Source organism: Mastomys coucha, unplaced genomic scaffold, assembly GCF_008632895.1.
Source record: "Mastomys coucha isolate ucsf_1 unplaced genomic scaffold, UCSF_Mcou_1 pScaffold5, whole genome shotgun sequence".
Classification (NCBI taxonomy): domain Eukaryota; kingdom Metazoa; phylum Chordata; class Mammalia; order Rodentia; family Muridae; genus Mastomys; species Mastomys coucha.
Window position 1 is genome coordinate 93,670,371 of NW_022196911.1, and position 22,108 is coordinate 93,692,478.

At 50.0% G+C, this 22,108-nt stretch overlaps 2 protein-coding genes across 3 annotated transcripts in view; one reads left to right on the plus strand and one right to left on the minus strand.

Annotated features, from left to right (window-relative positions):
- The window catches only part of Psmb3 (proteasome 20S subunit beta 3), a 10,547-nt gene extending 9,969 nt beyond the window's left edge, over window positions 1-578 (plus strand). Inside the window, exon 6 of the mRNA XM_031353701.1 lies at window positions 463-578. Within this exon, the coding sequence (XP_031209561.1) occupies window positions 463-511 (49 nt within the window). The 3' untranslated portion in view covers window positions 512-578. The remainder of the gene's footprint in view (window positions 1-462) is intronic.
- A 1,580-nt stretch (window positions 579-2,158) lies between these two features.
- The window catches only part of Pip4k2b (phosphatidylinositol-5-phosphate 4-kinase type 2 beta), a 31,199-nt gene continuing 11,249 nt past the window's right edge, over window positions 2,159-22,108 (minus strand). Inside the window, exons 2-11 of one of the 2 annotated variants that reach the window (XM_031351932.1) lie at window positions 20,134-20,231; window positions 17,071-17,167; window positions 14,259-14,411; window positions 12,017-12,163; window positions 10,308-10,346; window positions 9,754-9,867; window positions 7,588-7,846; window positions 7,130-7,233; window positions 5,874-5,950; window positions 2,159-5,489 (exon numbers count right to left, since the gene is read on the minus strand). In XM_031351932.1, the coding sequence (XP_031207792.1) occupies window positions 5,444-5,489; window positions 5,874-5,950; window positions 7,130-7,233; window positions 7,588-7,846; window positions 9,754-9,867; window positions 10,308-10,346; window positions 12,017-12,163; window positions 14,259-14,411; window positions 17,071-17,167; window positions 20,134-20,231 (1,134 nt within the window). In that variant the 3' untranslated portion in view covers window positions 2,159-5,443. Of the gene's footprint in view, window positions 5,490-5,828; window positions 5,951-7,129; window positions 7,234-7,587; window positions 7,847-9,753; window positions 9,868-10,307; window positions 10,347-12,016; window positions 12,164-14,258; window positions 14,412-17,070; window positions 17,168-20,133; window positions 20,232-22,108 lie in introns of both variants that reach the window. The other variant, XM_031351933.1, reaches the window with a different exon arrangement.

The following is a 22,108-nucleotide window of genomic DNA, read 5'->3' on the forward strand; positions in this document are numbered from 1 at the left end:
CGTGTGTGTGTGTGTGTGTGTGTGTGTGTGTGTGTGTGTGTGTGTGTGCGCGCGCGCGCGTCTCACATTGCAGTCTCTAGCTAGACCTGAGGTGCATACTGCACTCTCCCTGTTTGAGGCTATCACCAGGACCCTAATAGAATGGAACAGTGTCTCCTTTCCTCATGGGTTCTGCTTACTAACCATGAAAAGCAGAATCGAGCCATCCAAAGTTTTTTGCGTCCTCTGCAGTGAGACCAGTTGCTTGTAAAAGCACTTGCTCTGTAGGCCTGGGTCTCGCTCCTTGGAGGTTGTCTCGGTCTACCCCATCCATCTGCAGCAAAGCTCCCTGCCCTCAGGACAGGTTGTAGGGCAGCAGACTCTCAGGTGGCCAGGCAGCCTTTCCCTTTACAGCTGAGGCTCAGGAGAGGCAGGCAGGAGGGACAGTAGACATGATTGTATGTAATTTTTCTCTTTTGACAGTGAGAAAGACAAGATCACCACCAGGACACTGAAGGCCCGGATGGACTAACCTGTGCTCTAGTCCCGTCTCCCTTTTGTTGTTTTTCTTTTTAATAAAATTGCCTTTCTTTCATGCGTGCCTGCCTTTGTTTCTGTAGCTTTGTCCTCACCCGGGAGAGTCCTTTCCTGAGGGACTTACTTCAGTTGTCTTTGGTTCCCCTTTTTTTGATGCAGGGAATTGAACCTGGGCCCTCGGACACACTAAGCACACATTCTGCTACTGAGCTACACCCCAACCCTGTGTTTCCTTTTGGACTTGCTCTTGCGTCGTTGGCACACCTGGGGCCCCTTACCAGTGGATGCCTGCACTGGGCTGGGCTGTGCAGAGCATGCCTTACCTAATGTAGAACTGTCATTGTGAGCCAAGGCAGTGAACAGCAGCCTTCAAGATGAAAAGCACCCATACACGGTATCTAAATCCGCTTGCTAAGTGGTGGTGCAAGGATCTAAGCCCTTGTTTCGTTTGTCCCAAACCCTGGGTCCCTCTCATTCAGCTTGGCTGGCAGTTTCCCACCGTGCTTCCAGTGCTTCAGTGGACTTGGCCAGGGACCCCCGGGTGATCTAGGTCAGTGTTGTTTATCTTTGTCTTCAGTTCATCCCTTTGGTGGGGAAGGGTTGGGCATGGTCTCCCAGATGATTTCACTGACCACATAGAACACTGACTGGCACACTGTAACCTGCGGTAGATTCAGTGTTCAGTATGTGGATACTTGCATGGCTACCCCCAGAAGGGTAGCCTCTGAATGATCTGAGGGCTCATTCAAACTCATTCCTATTTAAATAATTCTTTCTGTGGTGCTGGGGGAAATCAAACCCAAGGCTTTCAGTATTAGGTAATATTCTACCACCAAACACAGCCCAGGCCATCCAGGCTCCAGGGACCTTCCTACCTATTCTTTGCAAGCTGGGATTATAGATTCACACAACCCTGATGGGATTTGAAATTTTTCTAACTTTATGAATCAGAGGGTCTAAGATGAGCTAAGTTTTGTCTCTGAATCTCAGCCACCATTGACATAGCTGGTCCTGGTCCACGCTGAGAGCTTTTTTTTTTTTTTTTTTTTTTTTAAGATTTATGTGTATGAGTACTCTTATCTGCCTGTATGCCTTCGTGCCAGAAGAGGGCATCAGATTCCATTATAGGTAGCTGCGAGCCACCATGTGGTTGCTGGGAACCAAACTCAGGACCTCTGGAAGAGTAGCCAGTGCTCTTAATGACCCTCTACCCCCACCTTTTTGGTGTGTGCGTGTCCTGGAAATGGAACCCAGGACCCTGCACATGCAAGGTAAGTTCTGTACCTTGAGATACACCCTCCAGCCCAAGTTCTAGACTTTAAGGTACAAGTATATAGATGGATAGCCGAAGGCTCACAGGGACGCTGTATTCAAAGCCACACAGGTAGTTGGGATACATGGCTCCTAGCCACTGTCTAGCCACAGCTGAAGTGAGGGAAGCAGCAGTGGTACATGGTATATTATCTAGTGGGTAGGCCCCCCAGTGCTTCGAGCTTAGTAATGCTCATCAATTGCATCTCTGCGCAGGCCGCTGCCACACTGCTGCTCCAAACCATATACTGATTTTGCCTCTAAAACTGGGACAAAAGCATTCTAATTCTGAAGGAGGGTGGGTTGCATCTCAAAGGACTCACATACCAGATGTACACAAAGCTTTTTGAGTTTTATTTTGTCCTCCATTTGGAGATTCTTTTTTAACATGCATGCATTTTAAAACAGTAACAGAGGCTCGAACTGTTCAGAGCAGACATTAGACAAGCACAAGGGTGAAAATTCCTATTTAAAAAAAATGGAGCTTGCAGCCGGAAATAGACAAGTCACATGTGGTGGGTAGAACTTTTAATCCTGCAATCCCAAAGGTGACTCTAGATTTCATTCACATTTTGTGTGTGCAATGTTCTGACCCGCCGCTGAGATGTGCTAAGCAGATGGTTCCCCCTAAATGTATGGGCTCCCACCTTGTAAAATGGCTGTGGGCAAAGGACGGGCTCTTCTGGTGTCTCCTCAGCCTCCTTCCTGGTGACTCAACCTGAAGGACAGCTGAGTCTCATTTCCCCTTGGAGACACTCTTCCTAAGTGGCACATTTCAGAGGACTGGGACCACGGCTGGCAGATTTTGGGTAGCTGTCTAAATGTGTTTCCCTTTGAGATCCCCTACCCCACCAGCCATTACTGCTGGTGAGGTCTCTAAACTTGGGAAACCACAGGCCAGAGCTCTGAGGGCTGTCTCGGTACACTGTCCTTTCTGCCCGAAATACTTGAGGAGGTCAAGCACTAGCAACAGCTAATGGTTTTTCCTTCCCAACCTGAATTGTTAAAAAGACAACCGGGTGCGGGCCTGGCTACTGAGAAAGTCCTGGGTCTTTGGTCCACCTCCCCAGGACCTGGCACATGGTCAAGAGGGGAAGTCTCCACAGGAGTCCAATCTCTCCTCCCTTGACCATGGCTAGGGGACCTGTTCAGGCCTAAAGCCCAGGATTGAGAAAAGTGATTGGGGAAGGGGAAGGGGAGGAAGAGCTGCCTGTGGCAGAGAACTACAGTACCACTGAGAACAGCCTGGGGCCCACTCATGGCGCCAGCCACAGACCAGTAACCCCTGAGCTAGATAAGGAGAGATTTAGCACTGCAGCGGAACTGAACCGCACTCCTGGCACTGCCCTGCAGCCCCGCCCTTCCCCGGGACAGCCTTAGACTGGGAATACAACCTTAGGCCATTGCTGGGTGTCAGAGTTTTCATAGTACCCCTTGCGTCAGCTGGATGTGAGATGTATTTTCTCAGCTCCACAATTTCCACAGGAGGGATAGGGACTGGCTGCTACGCCATAAGAGGCAGGGTGAGGGATGGGGAACGGAATTCCCCCGCTTTCCCACATCCAGACCTCACCCAGTTGTCTGGGACTCTATTCTTAAACATCTATTTCTGGAAGACCCAACATGATTCTGGATGCCATAAGACAGTCTGGCTGTTCTTCATGGCCCTGAGGAGTCAGGTTAAGGGTCTTGTCTTCCCCTTGACCCCTGCTGCCCAGAGAGTGATTGGGGCTCAGGACAAGAGGGAGCAGATAACTGGGGGAGGGTGTAATCATTTGGAGATTGAAGCCAAATAGCACATCTTTGTCACAAAGAGAAAGAAAACATGTATGAAATAAAGATAAATAGTTTTTAAACATGTGAATGCCAAAGGAATCAGAGTCAAAACTCAGGTTTTTGAAGACAGCACAGAGAATGACCTTAAAAAAAACAAAAACAATCTAAAATCCACCAAACCACAGCTCAAATATTTTGACCCACTCAACAATACTGTCAGGAAAACGAAGAGCTTAAAACAGAAAGCTACCTCTCAAAATTGTAAACAATATACAACAAAACGAAATGAAACCCCCACAAAACCCACCGTTCACCCAGTTAGACGGCTGGTAGCTCCTCTGATAGGACTGTTAGGTTTTGCACACACACAACAGGATCAGCCAGGAGCGTCAGCTTCCAAGCCTGGGGCAGATCCCAGAGTTTGTACTCTTGATTGTGAGGTGGGAAATCAAGTCCCGACATTATTCCTATGTAACCCCTCTCCTACATTAAAATCCTTTCTCCACGAACCATGTGGTTCCAAGTCCTTCTCCAGGACCCCTGTGGTTCTGCTCCCCAGAACCTTAACTGTTCTCTTCTAGGGAAGGAGTGGGTCCCCACCTGCCTCACCCAATTGGCAGCCCCAGAGAAGCCCAAGACTGACACCTTGCTTCCTGTCTTAGTTCAGTGGGGTGGGGGGGGAAGTGTTAGGGAGGACACGGCACAGCGGCGACTCCAGCTCCCCAAGCTCCCCAAGCTGAGCTCGGCCAGTTTGGGAGGCAGGCATTGGAAATCATCTATTCACCCAAGACAGTCCCACAAACCAGCTTCACATCTTTGGGGTTATCTACAAAATTTCCATCTCATCCTAAATTCCTGATTCCTTCTGAGGGGGCTGCGGAGAGGTAGGGAGTTTACCTCCTCCACGGGCAGGCCAACAAAGCCATTTTTCTTCCTGGCAACCACTTGCTCTGGTGGCATCAGAATGACTTGTGTAGCTCCCTTCTGAGGCTCCTGAAGGAGGCTGCATGATGTCACTCTTTCCAAAGAGGACCGTAGGCAGATCCCAAGTTCAGAAAGAGTGAAGGGTAACAAGGAAAATCAATCAGCCCTGATGCTGGGGGATGGGCAAAGCCCCAAGTCAGGCCTCCAAATAGGCTTTCCTGGGTCACCTCCTCAGGTGACTCAGGCAACCTCAGGTGGAGCACCTTGCTGGCTAAAGCTGTGCAGGTGAGAAGTCACAGGCACAGGGGCCAGACACCTGCATAGTAGGCCGGGGCTTGGAGTGGCATCTCTGCAATGAGCTCTGCACTGACCGTACGCCAGTTACGGGTGATGGCACCCAGAGGTCAGTAGTTAGGAGACGGATGATGCTCACGGGCCCGGTTGACAGATATTAGTTTCTGGGATTTTTCCCAAAGGGAAACAGCCATCGAAACACAGGAGTCCCAAAAAAATGCAACGATGCTTTGTAGTTCCTCTTGAGCCGGTGGGTGGCAGGCTTGACAGACGTCAGAATTCCACTCAAAGGCGCAGGTGGCTCGGGTGTTGATCACTGGGTTCTTTGAGAACCGACTGTCTGAGGGCCCAGCTGCTTCCTGGTCACTCACCATCTCATGAAGACGAACCTGTTCCCCTCTGAGGCCTCTGACTCAGGTCCAAGGCGTCAGGGTCAACCTGCAATGTTCTTCTGAGAGGACGGGATGGAGGAGCCAATGTAACGGTTCACTTGGATCCAAGGTGGAAACATGGAGGGAATTATGCACAACACTCCAGGAAATAAAAAGTCCATCTAGGTGAGATCAAAACGTGGCTGACTGAGGTGTCTGACCGACTGCTGTTCTCATCCCTCGCGCTGGCCTTAATTGGAGGGAACTGAGGGCCTGACAGGAGATTGGGAGGGTGCCCTAGGGTGATGACATACAGCGTTATAAAGAGCAATCCTGGAGCAATGAATTTAAGAAACAAACCTAAATAAACCCACAAAGTCAACTCCAGCCCCCAGGTATCATAAAAGGTTACAGAGATACCAAGAGGAAACCCTGTTTTAACCAGGGACAAAAGGGGCATATCAAGGATGCTCGGGAAGTGCGCATGTGTGCAAACAGCACGTCCCCTTCTTCCTTTCTAGAGCTGCTGTGTGTCATACGCTGCAGTTCCTTTACGAAAGCCCTCATGAGCCCCCACTCTGCTCCCCACCCTCCCTTCCAGCCCACATACACCCTTTCCCTCTCCCGATCCCCGACCCCTTGTCCAGCAGTCTGGCTCTGGCAGAAGGTAGAGATGATTACGTCAGGATGTTGGACATGAACTCATTGAAACGTTTCGAGTACTGCTCCGGGTTCACAGTGGAGATCTCAGCCCCTGCCTGGAACACAGAAGATACCGGGTCAGACGCTCCAGCCTAACCGGAAGCGAAGGAGGTGACGCTCCAGCCTAACCGGAAGCGAAGGAGGTTACAGCTGAGAGGCATGGAGTCGACTGGAGCTTTTCTATTTTTATTTTATTAAAAACAAAAACAAACAAAAAACAAAAAAACACTTGCTGGGCGGTGGTGGCGCACGCCTTTAATCCCAGCACTCGGAAGGCAGAGGCAGGCGGATTTCTGAGTTCGAGGCCAGCCTGGGCTACAGAATGAGTTCCAGGACAGCCTGGGCTATCCAGAGAAACCCTGTCTCGAAAAAACAAACAAACAAACAAACAAATAAACAAAAAACAAACAATTTCAGACCGCTAGTTCTCAGCCTTCTAATACAGTTCCTCACGGTGTGACCCTCCAACCATAACATTTATTACTTTGTTGCTACTTCATAACTGTGAGTTTGCTACTGTTATAAATCATAATGTAAATATCTGATACACAACCCCTGTGAAAGAGTCATTTGACCCACAAAGGGGTAGCAACTCAAAGGCTGAGAATGGCTGTCTTAAACAAAAGCACTTTCTAAAAGATGGTTTTGGGTGTGCCCGGTGCTGACTTTGAATTTAGATAGTCTTTCTGCCTGTCTCCCAAGAGCTGGGGTGTCATTAGCCTGTCATTCAGCACCAAGGATCACCAGGCTAGGCTGGCCACCTAAGGAAGTGGCTTATATGTCAGGTCAGAGCTCTCTGGGACTCTCCTCCGACGGATACTCTCCCTGAAGAAAGGCCCTGGCTTCTGTGGGGGGCAATGTGTGGAGAGCGGGCCTGTGGGGAGCATTGTGTGCAGGTAAACAAAGCTATTCTTGGCTATCCAACTAGATGTGCAGCTCGCCCAGGAGCCACCAGGGAGAGCAACTGGCAGCTCGGGCCCAAAGGCCAGACAACTCCTGGGAAAAACAAGTTGTGTTTATTACCAGGCCAGGATGGGCACGGGTGGAAAAGCAGGCAGCACACGGGAAGTGGGGAGTGGGGTGGGTTGGGGGTGGGGGTCGTTCTCCTACTCTACTGGGAGGAAGGGCAGGGGCACATTCCCAGAGCACAAGGCTAAGACCACCCTCTGGTTGTTCTGGGGGCCGGTACAGATGTACTGTACTGGGTTGGGCCCTGAAGGAGACTGGGAACTCACCCCATGTTTCACTGTTTTGGCGGCATGTGCAGCTTTCTTCTTAGCGTCATAGGGTGTGAGGATGTCAATGATGGCCATGAAATAGACCTCCTTCTTAGGGGAACCTGCATGGAGAGGACAAAACGTGTCTGGGGCACACCCATAACTCCTGGGTCTCAGGTTCAGAACTGCTCCATCATTTTGGAGTCAGGGAGCAAAGGGGTTCCTTATAATCCTGTCTCCTTCGACCTTCAGCCACTCCCTAAGACCAATGCAAAAAGGCCTCCCCTTCCCATGAGCTGTACCTGATCACCCAAGACAGCCAGAGATGTGACACAGGACGCGAGAGAAGGAACCCTAGGTTCCAGTCCTCAGGGTGGTAAGTCACCCGTGAATGAGGTGGGGATGCAGACACCTCAAATCCCAACAGTGAGCAGATGCACTCAGGGCTGGCTGGGCAGAGCGGCATGAGCTCTTACTTTCATGGCTTTTCATGGCATAGACGTCGACGGAGGGGTCAAACTCTCCTGGGCCAAAGAAGCGGGGAAAGCTCAGGAGGTTGCCAGGACTGTCTGGAGGTGTGCCGTAGGAGCAAAGAAGGCTGCCGCCCACCCCGTCGTTCTCGCATTCCTCCTCCTCTGCTCGCTCTTCCACCTCCATCTCCTCCTGCTCTGCCCGGTCTACATCGTGGATGCCCACCAGGAGACTGTAGTCCATGATTTTCAGCTGGGCCAGGAACTGGGAAGGAGAGAACAGACAGGTGAAAGGTTTTTATGGGATGCCCGGGAGGCATCTGGAAAGGGAGAAAGCAACCTTTTCACTCCTCTCCACAAAGTGCATCGGGAGCAGTCTCTACCGTAGAGAGTGGTGTCTGAGGTGAGACAACTGCTCAGCAGGGCAAGGAGGTGCAAGGCTGGTGGCAGAAATCCCCGAGGACAGGCACAGGGTTGCGGCTACAGAAAAAGAGGAGCCAGACAGGCACAGGATGTAGGGTAAAGATCAAAGTGCCTGGTGCTAGAGGAAGGAGCAGCCCAGAATGGTGTCACGCCACTGGAGTCTGAGGAGGAACAGCACAAAGGCATGCTGCACCACGGAAGACGGAGAAACGGACACTACACAGCCATTGCTCTCAAACCACGACTCCCAGCTTCTGGGTCTGAATCCAGTAGAGCAGGCTGGCCTTAAGGTTTTTTTGTTTTGTTTTGTCTTGTTTTTTAAGCTGAGTATGGTCATACACAAGTTTAATCCCAACACTTGGGAAGTAGAGGCAGGCAGATCTCTATGAATTTGAGGCCAGCCTGGTCTACAGAGTGAGTTCCAGGACAGCCAGGGCTACATAAAGAGACCCTGTCTCAACCAACCCCCATACCACTGAGGGGGTGGGGGGAGGGAGGGAGGGAGGGAGGGAGACTGTCTCAAAACAAAAAAGATTTTTTCTTATTTTTTTTTTGAAGTGATTTTTTTTTCTTTTAAGATTTATTTATTATTTATTTATTACAAGTACACTGTAGCTGGCTTCAGACACACCAGAAGAGGGCGTCAGATCTCATTACGGGTGGTTGTTAGCCACCATGTGGTTGCTGGGATTTGAACTCATGACCTTCAGATGAGCAGTTGGTGCTCTTACCCGCTGAGCCATCTCATCAGCCCGAGAATTTTTTTTTAAAAAAATGTATTTAATACACGACACTGAGCTGGAGAGATAGCTCAGTGGTTAGAGCACTGGCTGCTCTTTCAAGAGGACGTGGGTTCAGTTCCCAGGACCCACATCGGGCAGCTTACAACTAACTGCCTGTAATTCCAGCTCCAGGAGTTCAAACATTCTCTTCTGGTTTCCACAGGTACCTGCACAAACTTGGGTACACACAGAGATAGACAACACACACACACACAAATAATAAAGGAAGCCCTGGCCCACCACCTTTTGCTGAAAATCAAAAGAAGCCAAGTGGAGTAGAGAAGAAGCCTGATCCTCCCCTGGGCAAGCAGGGAGTCAAAGCCAGGGAACAGCTGGTTTCCTGTCACTAACGCTACATGCCCTTCCACTGTGGAAGCTCTGTGTGTAAAATGGCCTACTAAAGACATGGGGAGAAAGCAGGCCACGTGGGGTTACAAATGCCCCACCTGTAAAATGATGTTAGTAGAGGTTTCGATGAGAATGAATGGCCCCCAAGGGCTCATATGTTTCCATGCTTGGTCCCCAGCCAGTGGAACTGTTTGGGAAGGATTAGGAGGTGTGGCCTTGTTGGAGGAGGTGTGTGACTGACGTGGGCTTTGAGGTTTCAAAAGACTGAGCCACTCCCATCGTGCACTCTGCCTCCTGTCTGCAGGCAGATGGATGTGAGCTCTCTCAGCCTTTTATGCCACCATGCCTTTGCTCTGCCATCAAGGGACTCTAACCCTCTGGAACCAGAAGCCCTTACATGCTTTCTTTTCTCAGTTGCCTTAGTCATGGTGTTTTGTCACAGCCACAGAAAAGTAACTAAGACAGTGTGACCCCAGGAATGCCCATCGTACAGATGTTAGGCGAGGCTCACACGGACAGCACCCTTTCACCCCACTGCTGGGAACCGTGAGTTCTACTCTCTGAAGGTTAGAGGGGCTCCTGGTCCGCAAAGAGTGTGAAGACAGAGCTTAGAGGGTACCTCAACATCCCGCTTCAGTTTTTCCAGGAAGTTCTTTTTGCTCTCTTCTCCCACGTGCAGCTTCTGCCCTTCGTTAAGGAAGTCATTATCTTTAAATGTCGGCAAGTCCTTAGCCTGGGAGAGCAACAGCAGGGTCAGGTTAGGCGGGTTAACTCATTCAGCAGGGAAGAATGGCTGGTCTGCAAAGGGGAGGGATCTTTAACACATATGCACAGCGTCAGAAGAGGAGTGTGAGACAGGCAATGACAGCAATCGTAGCGTGTATAAGACACTGAGGACAGAACGGAGGATTCCCTCCTGCTGAGCCACGGCAGAGCTTAGGGACCTACTGACTGGCTCGGGCTGGACTACGGCATAGACACTTTCTCCATTCCAGCAGAACCCGGCAAAGGCAGAAGTCAGTGCTGAGTGTGCCAAGGGCAGGCAGCTGCTTAATGTCACAGAGCATTTTATGGTGACAGACTGCATGTTTGGGAGCTGGACTTGGGGTCACAGAGGGGACATGACAGATGGCCAACAGAAGGTGTCACCAGGCAAGTGACCCTTTCACATACCTTTTCCTTGTCACTGGCTTCTCTGGCGACAGTGGAACCCTGGAGGGACAAGAGCCACCAGAAGTCACGCTGAGGCAAACCCCTTTTGCAGATACATGTGTGTAACATACATGTACGTGTGCATAGGGGCAGAGGCAATAGCAGGTGTTTTCCTCTGCTTTTTTTTTTTCTTTAAATGGCTTTTTTTTTTCTTTTTTTCTTTTGTCATTACGGGTGGTTGTCAGCCACCATGTGGTTGCTGGGATCCGAACTCAGGACCTTCAGAAGAGCAGTCAGTGCTCTTACCCGCTGAGCCATCTTACTAGCCCCTTAAATGGCTTTTGACACACAGTTTCCCTATGTAGCCCTGGCTGCCCTGGAACTCACTATGTAGACTAGGTTAGCCTCCAACTCATAGGGATCTACCTGCCTCTACCTCCCCACCCCCAGGTTTCTTTCTGTGTGTCAGAGTATGTGTGTGTGTGTGTGTGTGTGTGTGAGTGTGAGTGTGTGTGTGTGTGAGAGTGTGTGTATGAATGTCTGAGAGTGTGTGTGTGTGTGAGTGTGTATGTGTATGTGTGTGTGTGAGAGAGTGTGTGTGTATGAGTGTCTGAGAGTGTGTGTATGAGTGTGTGTGTGTGTGTGTGTGTGTGTGTGTGTGTGTCTGGCCGGCAAGCCCCAGTGACCTTCCTGGTTTTGCTTCCCAAGTACTAGCATCAGAAGTGAACAACTACATGCTTGGCTCTTTCCTTGTGTGCTGCGGCCTGCACTTTGGCCTTCATGATCTCATAGTGACTGCTTTACCCACTGAGCCATCGCCCTAGCTCCCGAGGCAAACTCCTTTGAGCAAGTGAATGTACACTAGATAGAGTGAAGGGGTGCATGGATGCTGGCTGGTCAGCATCTTAGAGGAGCCAGAAGGCGGCCACAGCCACTCTAGCACAGAGTGCTAGAGTGCCATTTCTTGAACTATAACTAAAAGACATGGCAGATGCTCAGTAAACAAGACTGCCCTGGATAGCTCAGTTCCCACTCTCATGGACCTTTCCTTACAGCAGTGGCCATGTCATTCGTCACCATGGGGCTACGTGGTACAGGAAGGAGACACTCTAGGCATGCAGCACAGGCCCGGACCTGGACTGTAGGGGGGCCGCGGTGGCCAGGCCTACTTCTAGAAGGGAGGTAGGAAGTGATTAGTTAGGAGAAAGAGGAGGAGTGGAGGAGCACGGGGCTGCTGGGAGGGAAACTACGCAGACAGAATATATAAAATCCTGGCTCGGGGCAGGGGACAGACCATGTGGCTGCAGCAGAGGGAGGGGACAGGATGTGAGGTGACAGAAATCAGGAAGCCTGGCTCAAGAACAGCAGAGGCTATGTACCCCAGCCCATGGCCTGGAGCACATCCTTCTTGGGGTACAGAAATGCATCTGTGCAGTCACTGTGTGGCACTGGACAAAAGCCAGCAAGTATGCATCGGCACAGCCTGCCCCTCGGCGTGCACATCCCACAGACAGGAACTGAAGCACATCAAGTGTCACATATGCTATACCCAGGGCTTAACTAACCTCTTTATTACTGTCACCTTGACTTCAAATAGCTGGCCTACAACAATTAGGCACATCAGCTCTAGAAGGCGTGCTTCCCCACTCCCAACACACACAGCTGGAGGAGCAGCCTCTTCCGGCCACGAGGAAAGCAGTGGACCCACAGAAGAACACAGAGCCCTTTACCTTCAGGTCGTATTTGCGATGTACAGTAAGCCGATGACTGAATACATTCCTGGTGACCACCATGTAGGTTTCCACACCATCCACAGTCAGGCGGTACATACCCAGGAACTGTGGCAAGAGGGTATTGCCGTGGCACTCCACTATGAACTAAAATGGAGAAGAGGAAGTGAGGAGGGCTGAGGGGCAAGAAAGCACCTGGAACAACTAGGACCCTCCCAGGCCAAGATGCCCTCTGAGATCCTACCTCTAGACTGCTGGGAGGTGTTTTTGTTTGCTTGTTTGTTTGTTTGTTTTGTTTTTCGAGACAGGGTTTCTCTGTGTAGCCCTGGCTGTCCTGGAGCTCACTCTGTAGACCAGGCTGGCCTTGAACTCAGAAATCCACTTGCCTCTGCCTCCCAAGTGCTGGGATTAAAGGCCTGCGCCACCACTGCCCAGCTAGACTCGTGGATTTTAAAACAGATTCTGCAGGGGCTCATGAGATAGACAGCCCAGTGGTTAAGAGCACTGGCTGTTCTTCTAGAAGACTTCAGGAGACCTAAATGACTCCAAATCCACAACCCTGACAACATTGTGGATTAAAGCCCAGGCTTCTGTTCTAACACGGAAGATCAGAAGTTCCCTTTACCACGTCTCGGTTAGCAGGTGCAATGGCTAACTTCACTGGTCTGGAAGCATCTACAAAAGTACTTGAGATAGCTCAGCAGTTAAAGAGTGTTTGCTCTCTACAGAGAGCCTATATTCAATTTCCAGCACCCACATGGCAGCTCATAACTTTCTGTAACTCCAGTTCTAGGGGTCTGACACTCACTTCTGGCCTTTCTGGGCACCAGGCACATATATGGTTCATATATATATAACAGTGCATAGACATATATGTAGGCAAAACACCCATACACATAAACAAATTAATTTTTTAAAAAGTACCTAAGAAGTTAGTTCAACACACCTGGGGATATAGGATATATTCCACAGCCGTGAGGACATGAGGACATACCTAAGAGATGATTTGATCTACTGATGAAGCATGATATGAGGCCATTTTTGGCAAGCGGGAAAGGTGGGAGGTGAGGGCAGCTGGAGGAAGTGGGCATCTGGGACATGCCCCTGGGGGCTGTGTCCTGACCTAGCCACTTCTGACACGTCCTTTCTCTGCTCCTAGCCTGCATCTCCCTTGCTACACGTTTCCAGCACTGTGACACTCTCCCCAAGTACACAGGCTAAAGGACTGAGAAGTGCACGAGGATAAAGGACTGAGCTCTTCAAAACCATGAGCCAGAACAGATCCCTCCTCTCTCTCTTTTTTAAAAAAGATTTATTTTATGTATATGAGAACACCACCATTTCGTTCTTCAGACACACCAGAAGAGGTCACCAGACCCCATCACAGATGGTCATGAGCCACCATGTGGTTGCTGGGAATTGAACTCAGGACCTCTGGAAGAGCAGTCGGTGCGGTGCTCTTAACTGCTGAGCCATCTCTCCAGCCCCTCTCTTTTTTATTACACTTGACTGGTTGCTTTTCCATGGCACTGTATGCTTGTGGAAGTTAGGGGACAACTTGCAGGAACCAGTTCTCTCCTTCAACTGCTGGACTGAATTCAAGTCATCAGGGGTGGTGGGCTGGATGAGGAACTGCCCTCATGGGCTCAGAAGTTTGGACACTTGGTCCTCAGCTGGTAGCACCGAGTGGGTAGCTTTAGGGGGCGGGGCCTTGCTGGAGGAAGTATGTCACTGCAGGTGGGCTTTGAGGTTTCAAAGCTGCACACCATCCCCAGTTTGCTCTCTTAGCTTCCTGCTTACAGTTCACGATGTAAGCTTTTGGCCTGCTGTTCCAGTTGCCAGGCCTGCCGCCTCTACTCCACCATCATGAAAGCTAGCCCCTAAGGAACTGTGAGCCCAAATAAATTCTTCTAAAAGGTGTCACAGTCATGGTGATTTACCAAAGCACTAGAAAAGTAACAAACATAACAGGTCAGTGGCAAACACCCTTGCCCACTAAGATGTCGCATAGGCCCCAGATTTTTTTATTCTCTTGAGCTGTTTCTGTCAGGTGTTTAGCCACAGCAATGAGAAAAAGGATTAATGTACTAGGAAGCACTGGCCACTAGCAGAGTGGGCATGGCCTCCCCACCAAGTCCCACTGCAGCTCTCTCTCCCTCTCCCAACCCATCCTCCACAGCCTGGGCCTGGGACTCACCACACCCGGGGTCATTCCACAGCCCGGGCCTGGGACTCACCATACCTGGTGGTATTTCTTTAAGATGTTGTGCATCTCGGCCACATCCTCACTTGATACAGTCTTGATGACAAAACGCCGGTCATAGGTGGTGAGGAAGCGTGTGCCACACCTGCCCTGGCTGTCACTGTTGATAGGTGCACTGCGTGTCACTGAATTCTGAGGAGTCCAAATGAAAGCAATTGCTTTTGATGAGAAACACAGTATTTTTTTTCCCCTTTTCTTTCCCACAGTGCTAAGAGATGAACCCAGGGCCTGCACATGCTGGAGAAGCACCCTCCTGCTCAGCTTACCTCTCCATCCCTACAATTCTGGTTTCAACTCAGAACTTCTAGAGACTGACAAACACCAAGAGAGAAGTGCCCAGGGTGGACCTCTCCCTAACCTCTTTTCTCTTAGGGTATTCATATCCCTCGATAAACATTCTTCTCCAAATAATCAGAGTTGCTCCTACCTTTGACCTCAGACGAGGCTCTGTGTTTGATGTGTGACATGTCCGTTCTCACCCAGAGAGCTGCTCTAAAAACTAGAACTGCCTCAGTGTGAGGTGACCAAGTTCTAATCTTGACCCTCACAAGCAATATGGCCTCAAGTGAGCTGTGTATGTTTCGCTACTTGCAACACAGGGAGACAGACCAAGGGGACCTCTGAGTCTCTTGGTAAGGAAGCTTAGGAGAGATTCACAAGGCCCACCTCAGGGAGCCATGGGTATGTATGCCTCTCTTCTAAGTATTGATCCCATCGCTGGAAAGGATGATGTCATCTCCCTTCCCTCAGGTGTGCATGTCGGAAGGCAATACGAGGAGGCTGTGCTTCTGTCTCTGGTCCTCTGTCCCCCACTATGCTCAGACAGAGAAGCCCAGAGAGGGTGAGACATATATATAGACAAGTCACATGGGCTTCAGGAGGTAAGAGACAGGGGCAATGCATGCTGCCCAGGATACTAAAAACACACCTGTTGGGACCTGCTCACAGCCAGGTTCTTTGCCCAACCTTTCTCAGTCTCATGAAGTCCTACTTGATCACTTAATACAACCTCACAAAACCTTATGGAGGGGCCAGAGACATGGCTTAGTGGTTTGAAACATCTATCCCCAGCACTTAACAGTAACTCCTACTCCAGGGGAATCCCATAGCTCTGCGAGCCATGGCACTCACACATACCCACACAGAGACACACCCGTAATTAAAAATAAAATGAAATAAAATAAAAAGGCCAGGATTGATGACACACATCTTGAATCTCAGTACTCAGGAGGTAGAGGCATGTGGATCTCTGTGAACTCAAAGCTAGCCTGATCTACATAGCAGGTTCCTGGACAGTCAGAGCTCCATAATAAACTCAAAAGACAAATGAACATCAATAACAACAACAACAACAACTCCGTGGAGACTCAGCCCTGCCTTCACAGGGGCAGCAATACCAAGCAAGAGGTCAGGCGTGCGGACATTCGGTAGTAAGGGTGATACTTTAAAGACACATGCCCTGTGAGTCCCCAGCCCAAAAACAGAGGCCATGTAAACCAGTTGTCCTCTCTCCTGCTTGGCCCTGTAGCAGTTAAGCCAGGTGGAGATATACAGTCCTGCGGCCTTGGGTGCAGCGTCCGGGACTCTCAAGCTCTGGGAATGCATGAGCTAAGCGTCCCCTCCTTGAACCGCAGCCTTGTTGCCCTCGTTTCAGCCTTGAGCACAGTCATGTGCCCAAAAGGCTATTAGAGGCACGATGCAGACACAGAGAGGATGTGGTGAGACAGCCCAGGGACAGGGGACAAACCACAGTGGAAGGAACAGAGCCAAGCAACTTGGGGTGGCAGAAATGACAAGATACTTTCAGAAAAGCAGACTCCATTCAGGTTATGACTGGGTTCAGGGTTTGGTCTCAGCCAGAGGGGCTGGAGGGACCTCAGGACTTCTCAGCCAGGGACCTTCCCTCAGGCTTAAATCTGGTGCAAGCCTGGCATCTGCTCTCCCCCCTCCTTCCTCGGGACGCTTACAGCTGCCTGCACGTCCTCCAGAGTGGGGGAGGAGAGCGGAAGGCTCTCTGGTCCCCAGACCCACCCCACTCACATGAACTCTAGCAGGTTCACGACAGTGCTTTCTTGGGGTTTATGCACTTGTTTTTTGATCCCGCTGCGTTATCAGCACAGATGACAACTGAAAAAGTAAGCTATGATCCCGCTGCTTAAGGGCAAAGAAAATCTCCTCCACCTTCACTAGCAGGCTGTGTGCGCAGAAAGAAGGGGCTCTAAGCGTAAGGTAGAGACAGTGCAGAGCCACGAATGCTGAGTCAGACTCGGCTGTCCTGACTGACACTCCCGATGAGGCCAAAGGCTGCTAGGACAGGATCACGATCTGAAATCTGAAGGCCGCAGACACCCTGCCCCATGCCCCCACCTACCCCAGGACAGGGGGCGTGCTCAGGAGGTGGTGCTCATACTTGGCAGTAGGATGATATAGGTTAAGTTGCCCTTGCTGCCTTTCTTGGCTAGTCTGTCTTACCCACTTTTAACAGGCCTCATTGCTTGTGCTCTCTCTCTCAGTCAAACTACCAAGGAGATGGTTCTTCAGACTAGACTGGGAATGTCAGACTGAAAGACAGCAGCTCTCACAGAGCTGTCTCCCGTTGCTCTCTCTCACCCTCCCCGGGGCAGGAATAGCCTCTGAGGCTTACAGTTCCTGACCTGCTGGCACTAGGTGTGAGCTTGGACAGGGAGATGCAGTAGCCCAGGGACAGCTGACCCTCTGCTCCCTGCCTGTCTTGTGGCTTCCTGACCCCCACATCCCTGAATCCTCCAACTGTGCCTAGGCAGCTCCATACCTGGTAATCCTGGTCGTCGATGCCAAACCTCTCCCTGAGGTTCCGGAACACCGCGGGGCAGTATTCCTTGAACTTGAAGCGGCTGGGGAGGTTTTCCCTGGGGAGAGCAGACAGGCTTTGTGAGCCACCCTATTCATCTGGAGCAGCAGCAGACCCTTCAAAGTGTGGCCTGCAGAAATTCTGGAAGTGAGCCTCAATATCTGCATTTTTTTTTCTCCCTCCCTCCCTTCCTTCCTTCCTGTCTGCTTGTTTTTTTGAGGTCTCACTCTGTAGACCAGGCTGGCCTCGAACTCACCCTCTGCCTGCCTCTGCCTCCGGAATGCTGGCATTAAAAGAATGTTCCGAGCTGAGCCAGAGAGATGGCTCAGCAGTTAAGAGCATTCACAGAGGTCCTGAGTTCAATTCCCAGCAACCACATGGTGGCTCACAACTATCTGTCATGGGATCCAATTCGATGCCCTCTTCTGGTATGTCTGAAGACAGTGACAGTATCCTCATATACAGGAAATAAATAAATAAATTTAAAAAAAAAAAAAAAAGAATACTACCACGTCTAGTAAAATCTGCATTTCCAACAAACACTGCAGGTGATTCTAGGCAGGTAGAACTTTACATTTCATCTCTGTAAGAATTCATCTAAATGTATACCTGTAATTCATGTCTTTGTAGGTTTGTTTGTATGCTGTCCTTAAAATTTAAAAAGAAGCCAGGCTGTGGTGGCACACACCTTTAATCCCAGCACTTGGGAGACAGAGGCAGGTGGATCTCTGAGTTCGAGGCCAGCCTGGTCTACAGAGTGAGTTCCAGGACAGCCAGGGTTATACAGAGAAACCCTGTCTCGAAAAACCAAAAAACAAAACAAAACAAAACAAAAACAAAACAAACAAACAAAAAAAAACGTAAAAAGAAAGGTGTATCAGTGAGACTCAGTATATGCTGGAAGGAGAATGTCCAGGAAGATCTTTCTCACTGTAAGGCCGTTCTTCTCTGGGATATTGCCGTGGAATATCCTGAGGACAGTTATGTCCGAAGATAAAGGTGGCAGGACCCAAGTGTTCACATGTAATGCCAGCATCACTCAGGGGGCTAAGGTAGGTGTGGTGAGAGTTCAAGGTCAACCTGAATTACCTACTAAGTTCCAGAACAGACTGAGGCATACACCCCCAAATAATCACATTTGGTTTGTACTGAAGAGGTCTTGAGTCGGCTGACTGGGAATGTGTTTTTTTTTGTTTGTTTGTGCTTTTAGTGGTCTTAGAGATCAAGCCCATGGACCCACACACACACGAGGCAAGTGTTCTACCACTGAGTTATACACCAGCCCGGGAATCACATCTTTACAAAGCCATGTTACTTCTTAGTCAAGCCCAGACTCCTAGACAGAGACAAAACCATCCAGAAATGAGGCTCCTCCCCATAGCCTCCGTGGTAGGTCTGCCGAGGGACTGAGGCCCTCTGGCTACACCACAATGCTAGACTTGCGGAAGATCAAAACAAAAGGCCCCTCCTGCAGCCTCCCTACACATCTTCTAGAACAGCTCTGTTGTCTACTGCACGTTACACCTGGAAGTACTGAAATGAACGAAAGCAAAGTGAAAGACAGTTACGAGCTCGGGTGTTCCACTCTGGACCAAGATGCTTGTGGGATGGGAAACCCCGGATGGGAGGCATGTGATGTTGGCCCCTGGAAGCCCTAACCTCTCAAACAGCAGCGCCAGCAGGCAGAGCCTGGTGTACTACCCAAACTGTTGCCTTTGAGGCTTTTTGGACGTCAGACCTGTCTTTGGAGACCTTCAGTGCTCATCTCTTACCTAGCACCACTGAGGACCTACGCTAAGCTAATGTTTGTTTGTTGGAACAGGACCTGCTCATTCCTTAGGAGGTGGCTATTCTGAACACAGATAGCTTCTAGAACAAGATGTCCTTACTACTCCAGCAGAGAGAGGCCACTAGGAGATGCTCTCAAATCAAGCTTTTTCCTCTGGGCGGACAGTCTAAAAATGGCGGGGTGACTGCCAGCTGGTGAGGAAGGACGACGGACGACAGGGCCCAGGAGGAGCATGCGGGGTGGGGCATGCGGGGTGGAGCATGATGGGAGTGCCAAAGGTTTCTGATGTGGCCCGTGGTAAAGTGTAAATCTAAGGCTGCAAGAAAGGCATAGAAGGCAGGAGCGGGTGAAGGCCTGAAACTCCTACACCCGGAGGTGGAGGCAAGGGGGCTGTCAAAAGGTCAAGGTTGATCTGGGCTGCAGGAGATTCTGAATCAATGACAGCAATAACAAGAAAAGGCTTAGAAGGCAGGAGTAGTCTGCCACACTTGCAATCCTAGCATTCGGGAGGCACTGAGGGCAGGAGGACTGCCAAAAGTTTGAAGCCAGCCTTCTATCTGAGTCCCAGCCATATATCTGTCATCTCTGAGCTAATGGGGCAGAGGTGGGAGTTCACTGCAATTCGAGGCTAGCCTGGTCTACATAGTGAGCCCCATGCCACCCTACAGAGACAAATCCTGTTTCAACAAACAAACACAAACAGATGACTTAGAGTAGATCCTCAGTAGGTGAGAGATGATCACTGGAAGGTCTCCAAAAATGTCGAGACAACTTCTAGTATTGGTCTGACATCCAAAAAGTCGCAAAGTCACCAGTGAGAACAGTTACTCTGGGCAGTGATGTTGAGCACCAAGCTCTGCCTGCAGTTTATTCTATCCCACATCGGTGGGAGAACAAAGGAGTTGTTCCAGACCAGGAAAAAACCCAACAACTGAGAAGAAGACAGAGCTCCTGCCGCAGTGTACCAGCTGCCTCAGTTCCCAGCATCTCACTTCTCTGGAGCTGGTCCTGGGTGAATCGCCTGGGGTGCCCAGCCACCCGCCCCGAAGGACACTGGAGGCAGGCTGATACAGAAGGAAGGGAGCCAGGCATGGGGAAATCACATTTTTCAAATGCATCTTCCAGGCCCGTTGGTCAACTCTGCCAACAAGTGTAGTTGTGACACAATGATAGGAGCTTCAAGGAAGGAAAGGATTGTCCTCAAAACCTAAGCCCCACCCCAAGAGGCCACTTACTTATTGAAGAGATGGTTGTCCACCTTGATCTTGCTATAAGCTTTGAAGTCATCCGGCATTAGCATGACAGGGACAGGGACATTGCTCAGCTCATTGATCTGCAAAGCAAAGGTAAAGTGAGAGCCTTAGCCAGGGGACCCCGGCCCTGGAGACAGACCCGACAGTATGGAAGGCACTCCCCCACCTGGATTCCCTCCCTGTCTGCTTCTGCTCTTCTCAGACTCACCTCCACCTGGAGTCTCCTCTTCCTGATAAGGAAGAGTTCAAAGGCACCTGTTCCCTGAAGCTTTCCGTCTTCCTCAGCCTACCACATATCTCATGTAATGCCGATAAACCTCATGGGCCTGCTGGACTTGAGCTAGGCAATGCCACAGGGCTGATCTTTCTTTTCCTTCTGATGCTGGGGATCGAATCCAGAACTTTGCACATGCCAGGCCACACTACTGATTGTGCTTAGTGAAGATCACCTACTTGACCTTTGGGGACTCCATGACGGCACTGTATATGACAGCTACTCTAATTTGTCAACTGTAATGAACGCATGAACGAATTAATATCCTACAACCTCGGTGCAGTATGCACTAAATGAAGACTCTGGTTATCCTCATAGAAATTGAGGGTCATTCACGAAATTAGCTCATGGCAGGAAAAAAAGCTGCGTGGACCTGACTGGGTGGTAAACTTGTATCTGCAAAGGATTAAATTGGAAGTCATGGGGTGTGGTGTTGCATGCCTTTAATCTGAGCACTCTAGAGTCAGATACAGGCAGGATCTCTGTGAGTTCAAGACCAGCCTGATCTACAGAGCTTCATAATAAGACCATAACTCAAAATAGAGGTACATAGATAGATAGATAGATAGATAGATAGATAGATGATAGATGGATAGATAGACAGACAGACAGACAGATAGATAGATAAAATAAAGTGAGGGCCCTGATTCATTTTGACCCCATAAGGAAAGCTGGACCAGTTTACCATGCAACAACCTGCTTATGCTGAATTGGAGGAAGATATTTTGCCCTAGTGCAAACAAACACACATGCACACACGCACAGATGCACGAGCAGGAACACAAGGCCTGGACAAGGAAGCTGGCTCCCCATCAGCACGGCACCGAGTTATGGATCCTGCGCTTCCCCATCTTGTTTAGTCAATTAGTGGTCTAATTAGCCACAGATGTCCTCCCCCCATCACAGCAGAGTAGTTGACATTTGACCCTCAACCCAGTCGCCACTAATGCATTCAGGATTTACAGAGGAAACGTTAAGTCATGACTTAATGGACTGGGGGTGCAGGGCACAGCCTTCTGTCTCCCAGATCCTCTCTTCGCAGACTCTCTATTATCTGCTCGGGCCCCATGTGGCAGGAAGGGGATATCCTATGGTCATTAGGACTCCATCAGGAGTACAAATGGGGAAACTGGCTTTTAATTTGCTGCTCCTTTTATGTTCTAAGTCTTTTTTACTTAGAAATGTCAGATGACGGAGTAAGCTTCGAGTTCATTGGGCCAGTGAACCACTTTCCCAGAGTTGGTGAAAAGCCCAATGCACTTATGGTGTGTGTGTGTGTGTGTGTGTGTGTGTGTGTGTAGAAAGAGGGAGAGGCAGGGGGAGAGGGAGAGGGAGACAGAAAGAGAGAGTGAGAGATGCGTGCAGTGGGGGAGCTATTCAACGAATAGCTAGCAAAACCAAAACCTTGATAGGAATAGATGGAAAAGCACGCTCCCGGTGACTGCATGGACACAAGACTCTAGAACAGGGATCTAAACACAGAAACCCCACACTATAGGACGGCCAGGAGTGAAGGGGACTGAGGAAACATGCCCCTCCCCTACCCCCAGCACGGTGGCACACCTTTAGAACAATCCCAGCACGATGGAAGCTTAAGGGAGTGGAGTTCTGTGAGTTTGAGGCCAGCCTGATCTACATAGGAAGTTTTAGGACAGCCAGGGCTACATGGAAAGACCCTCTCAA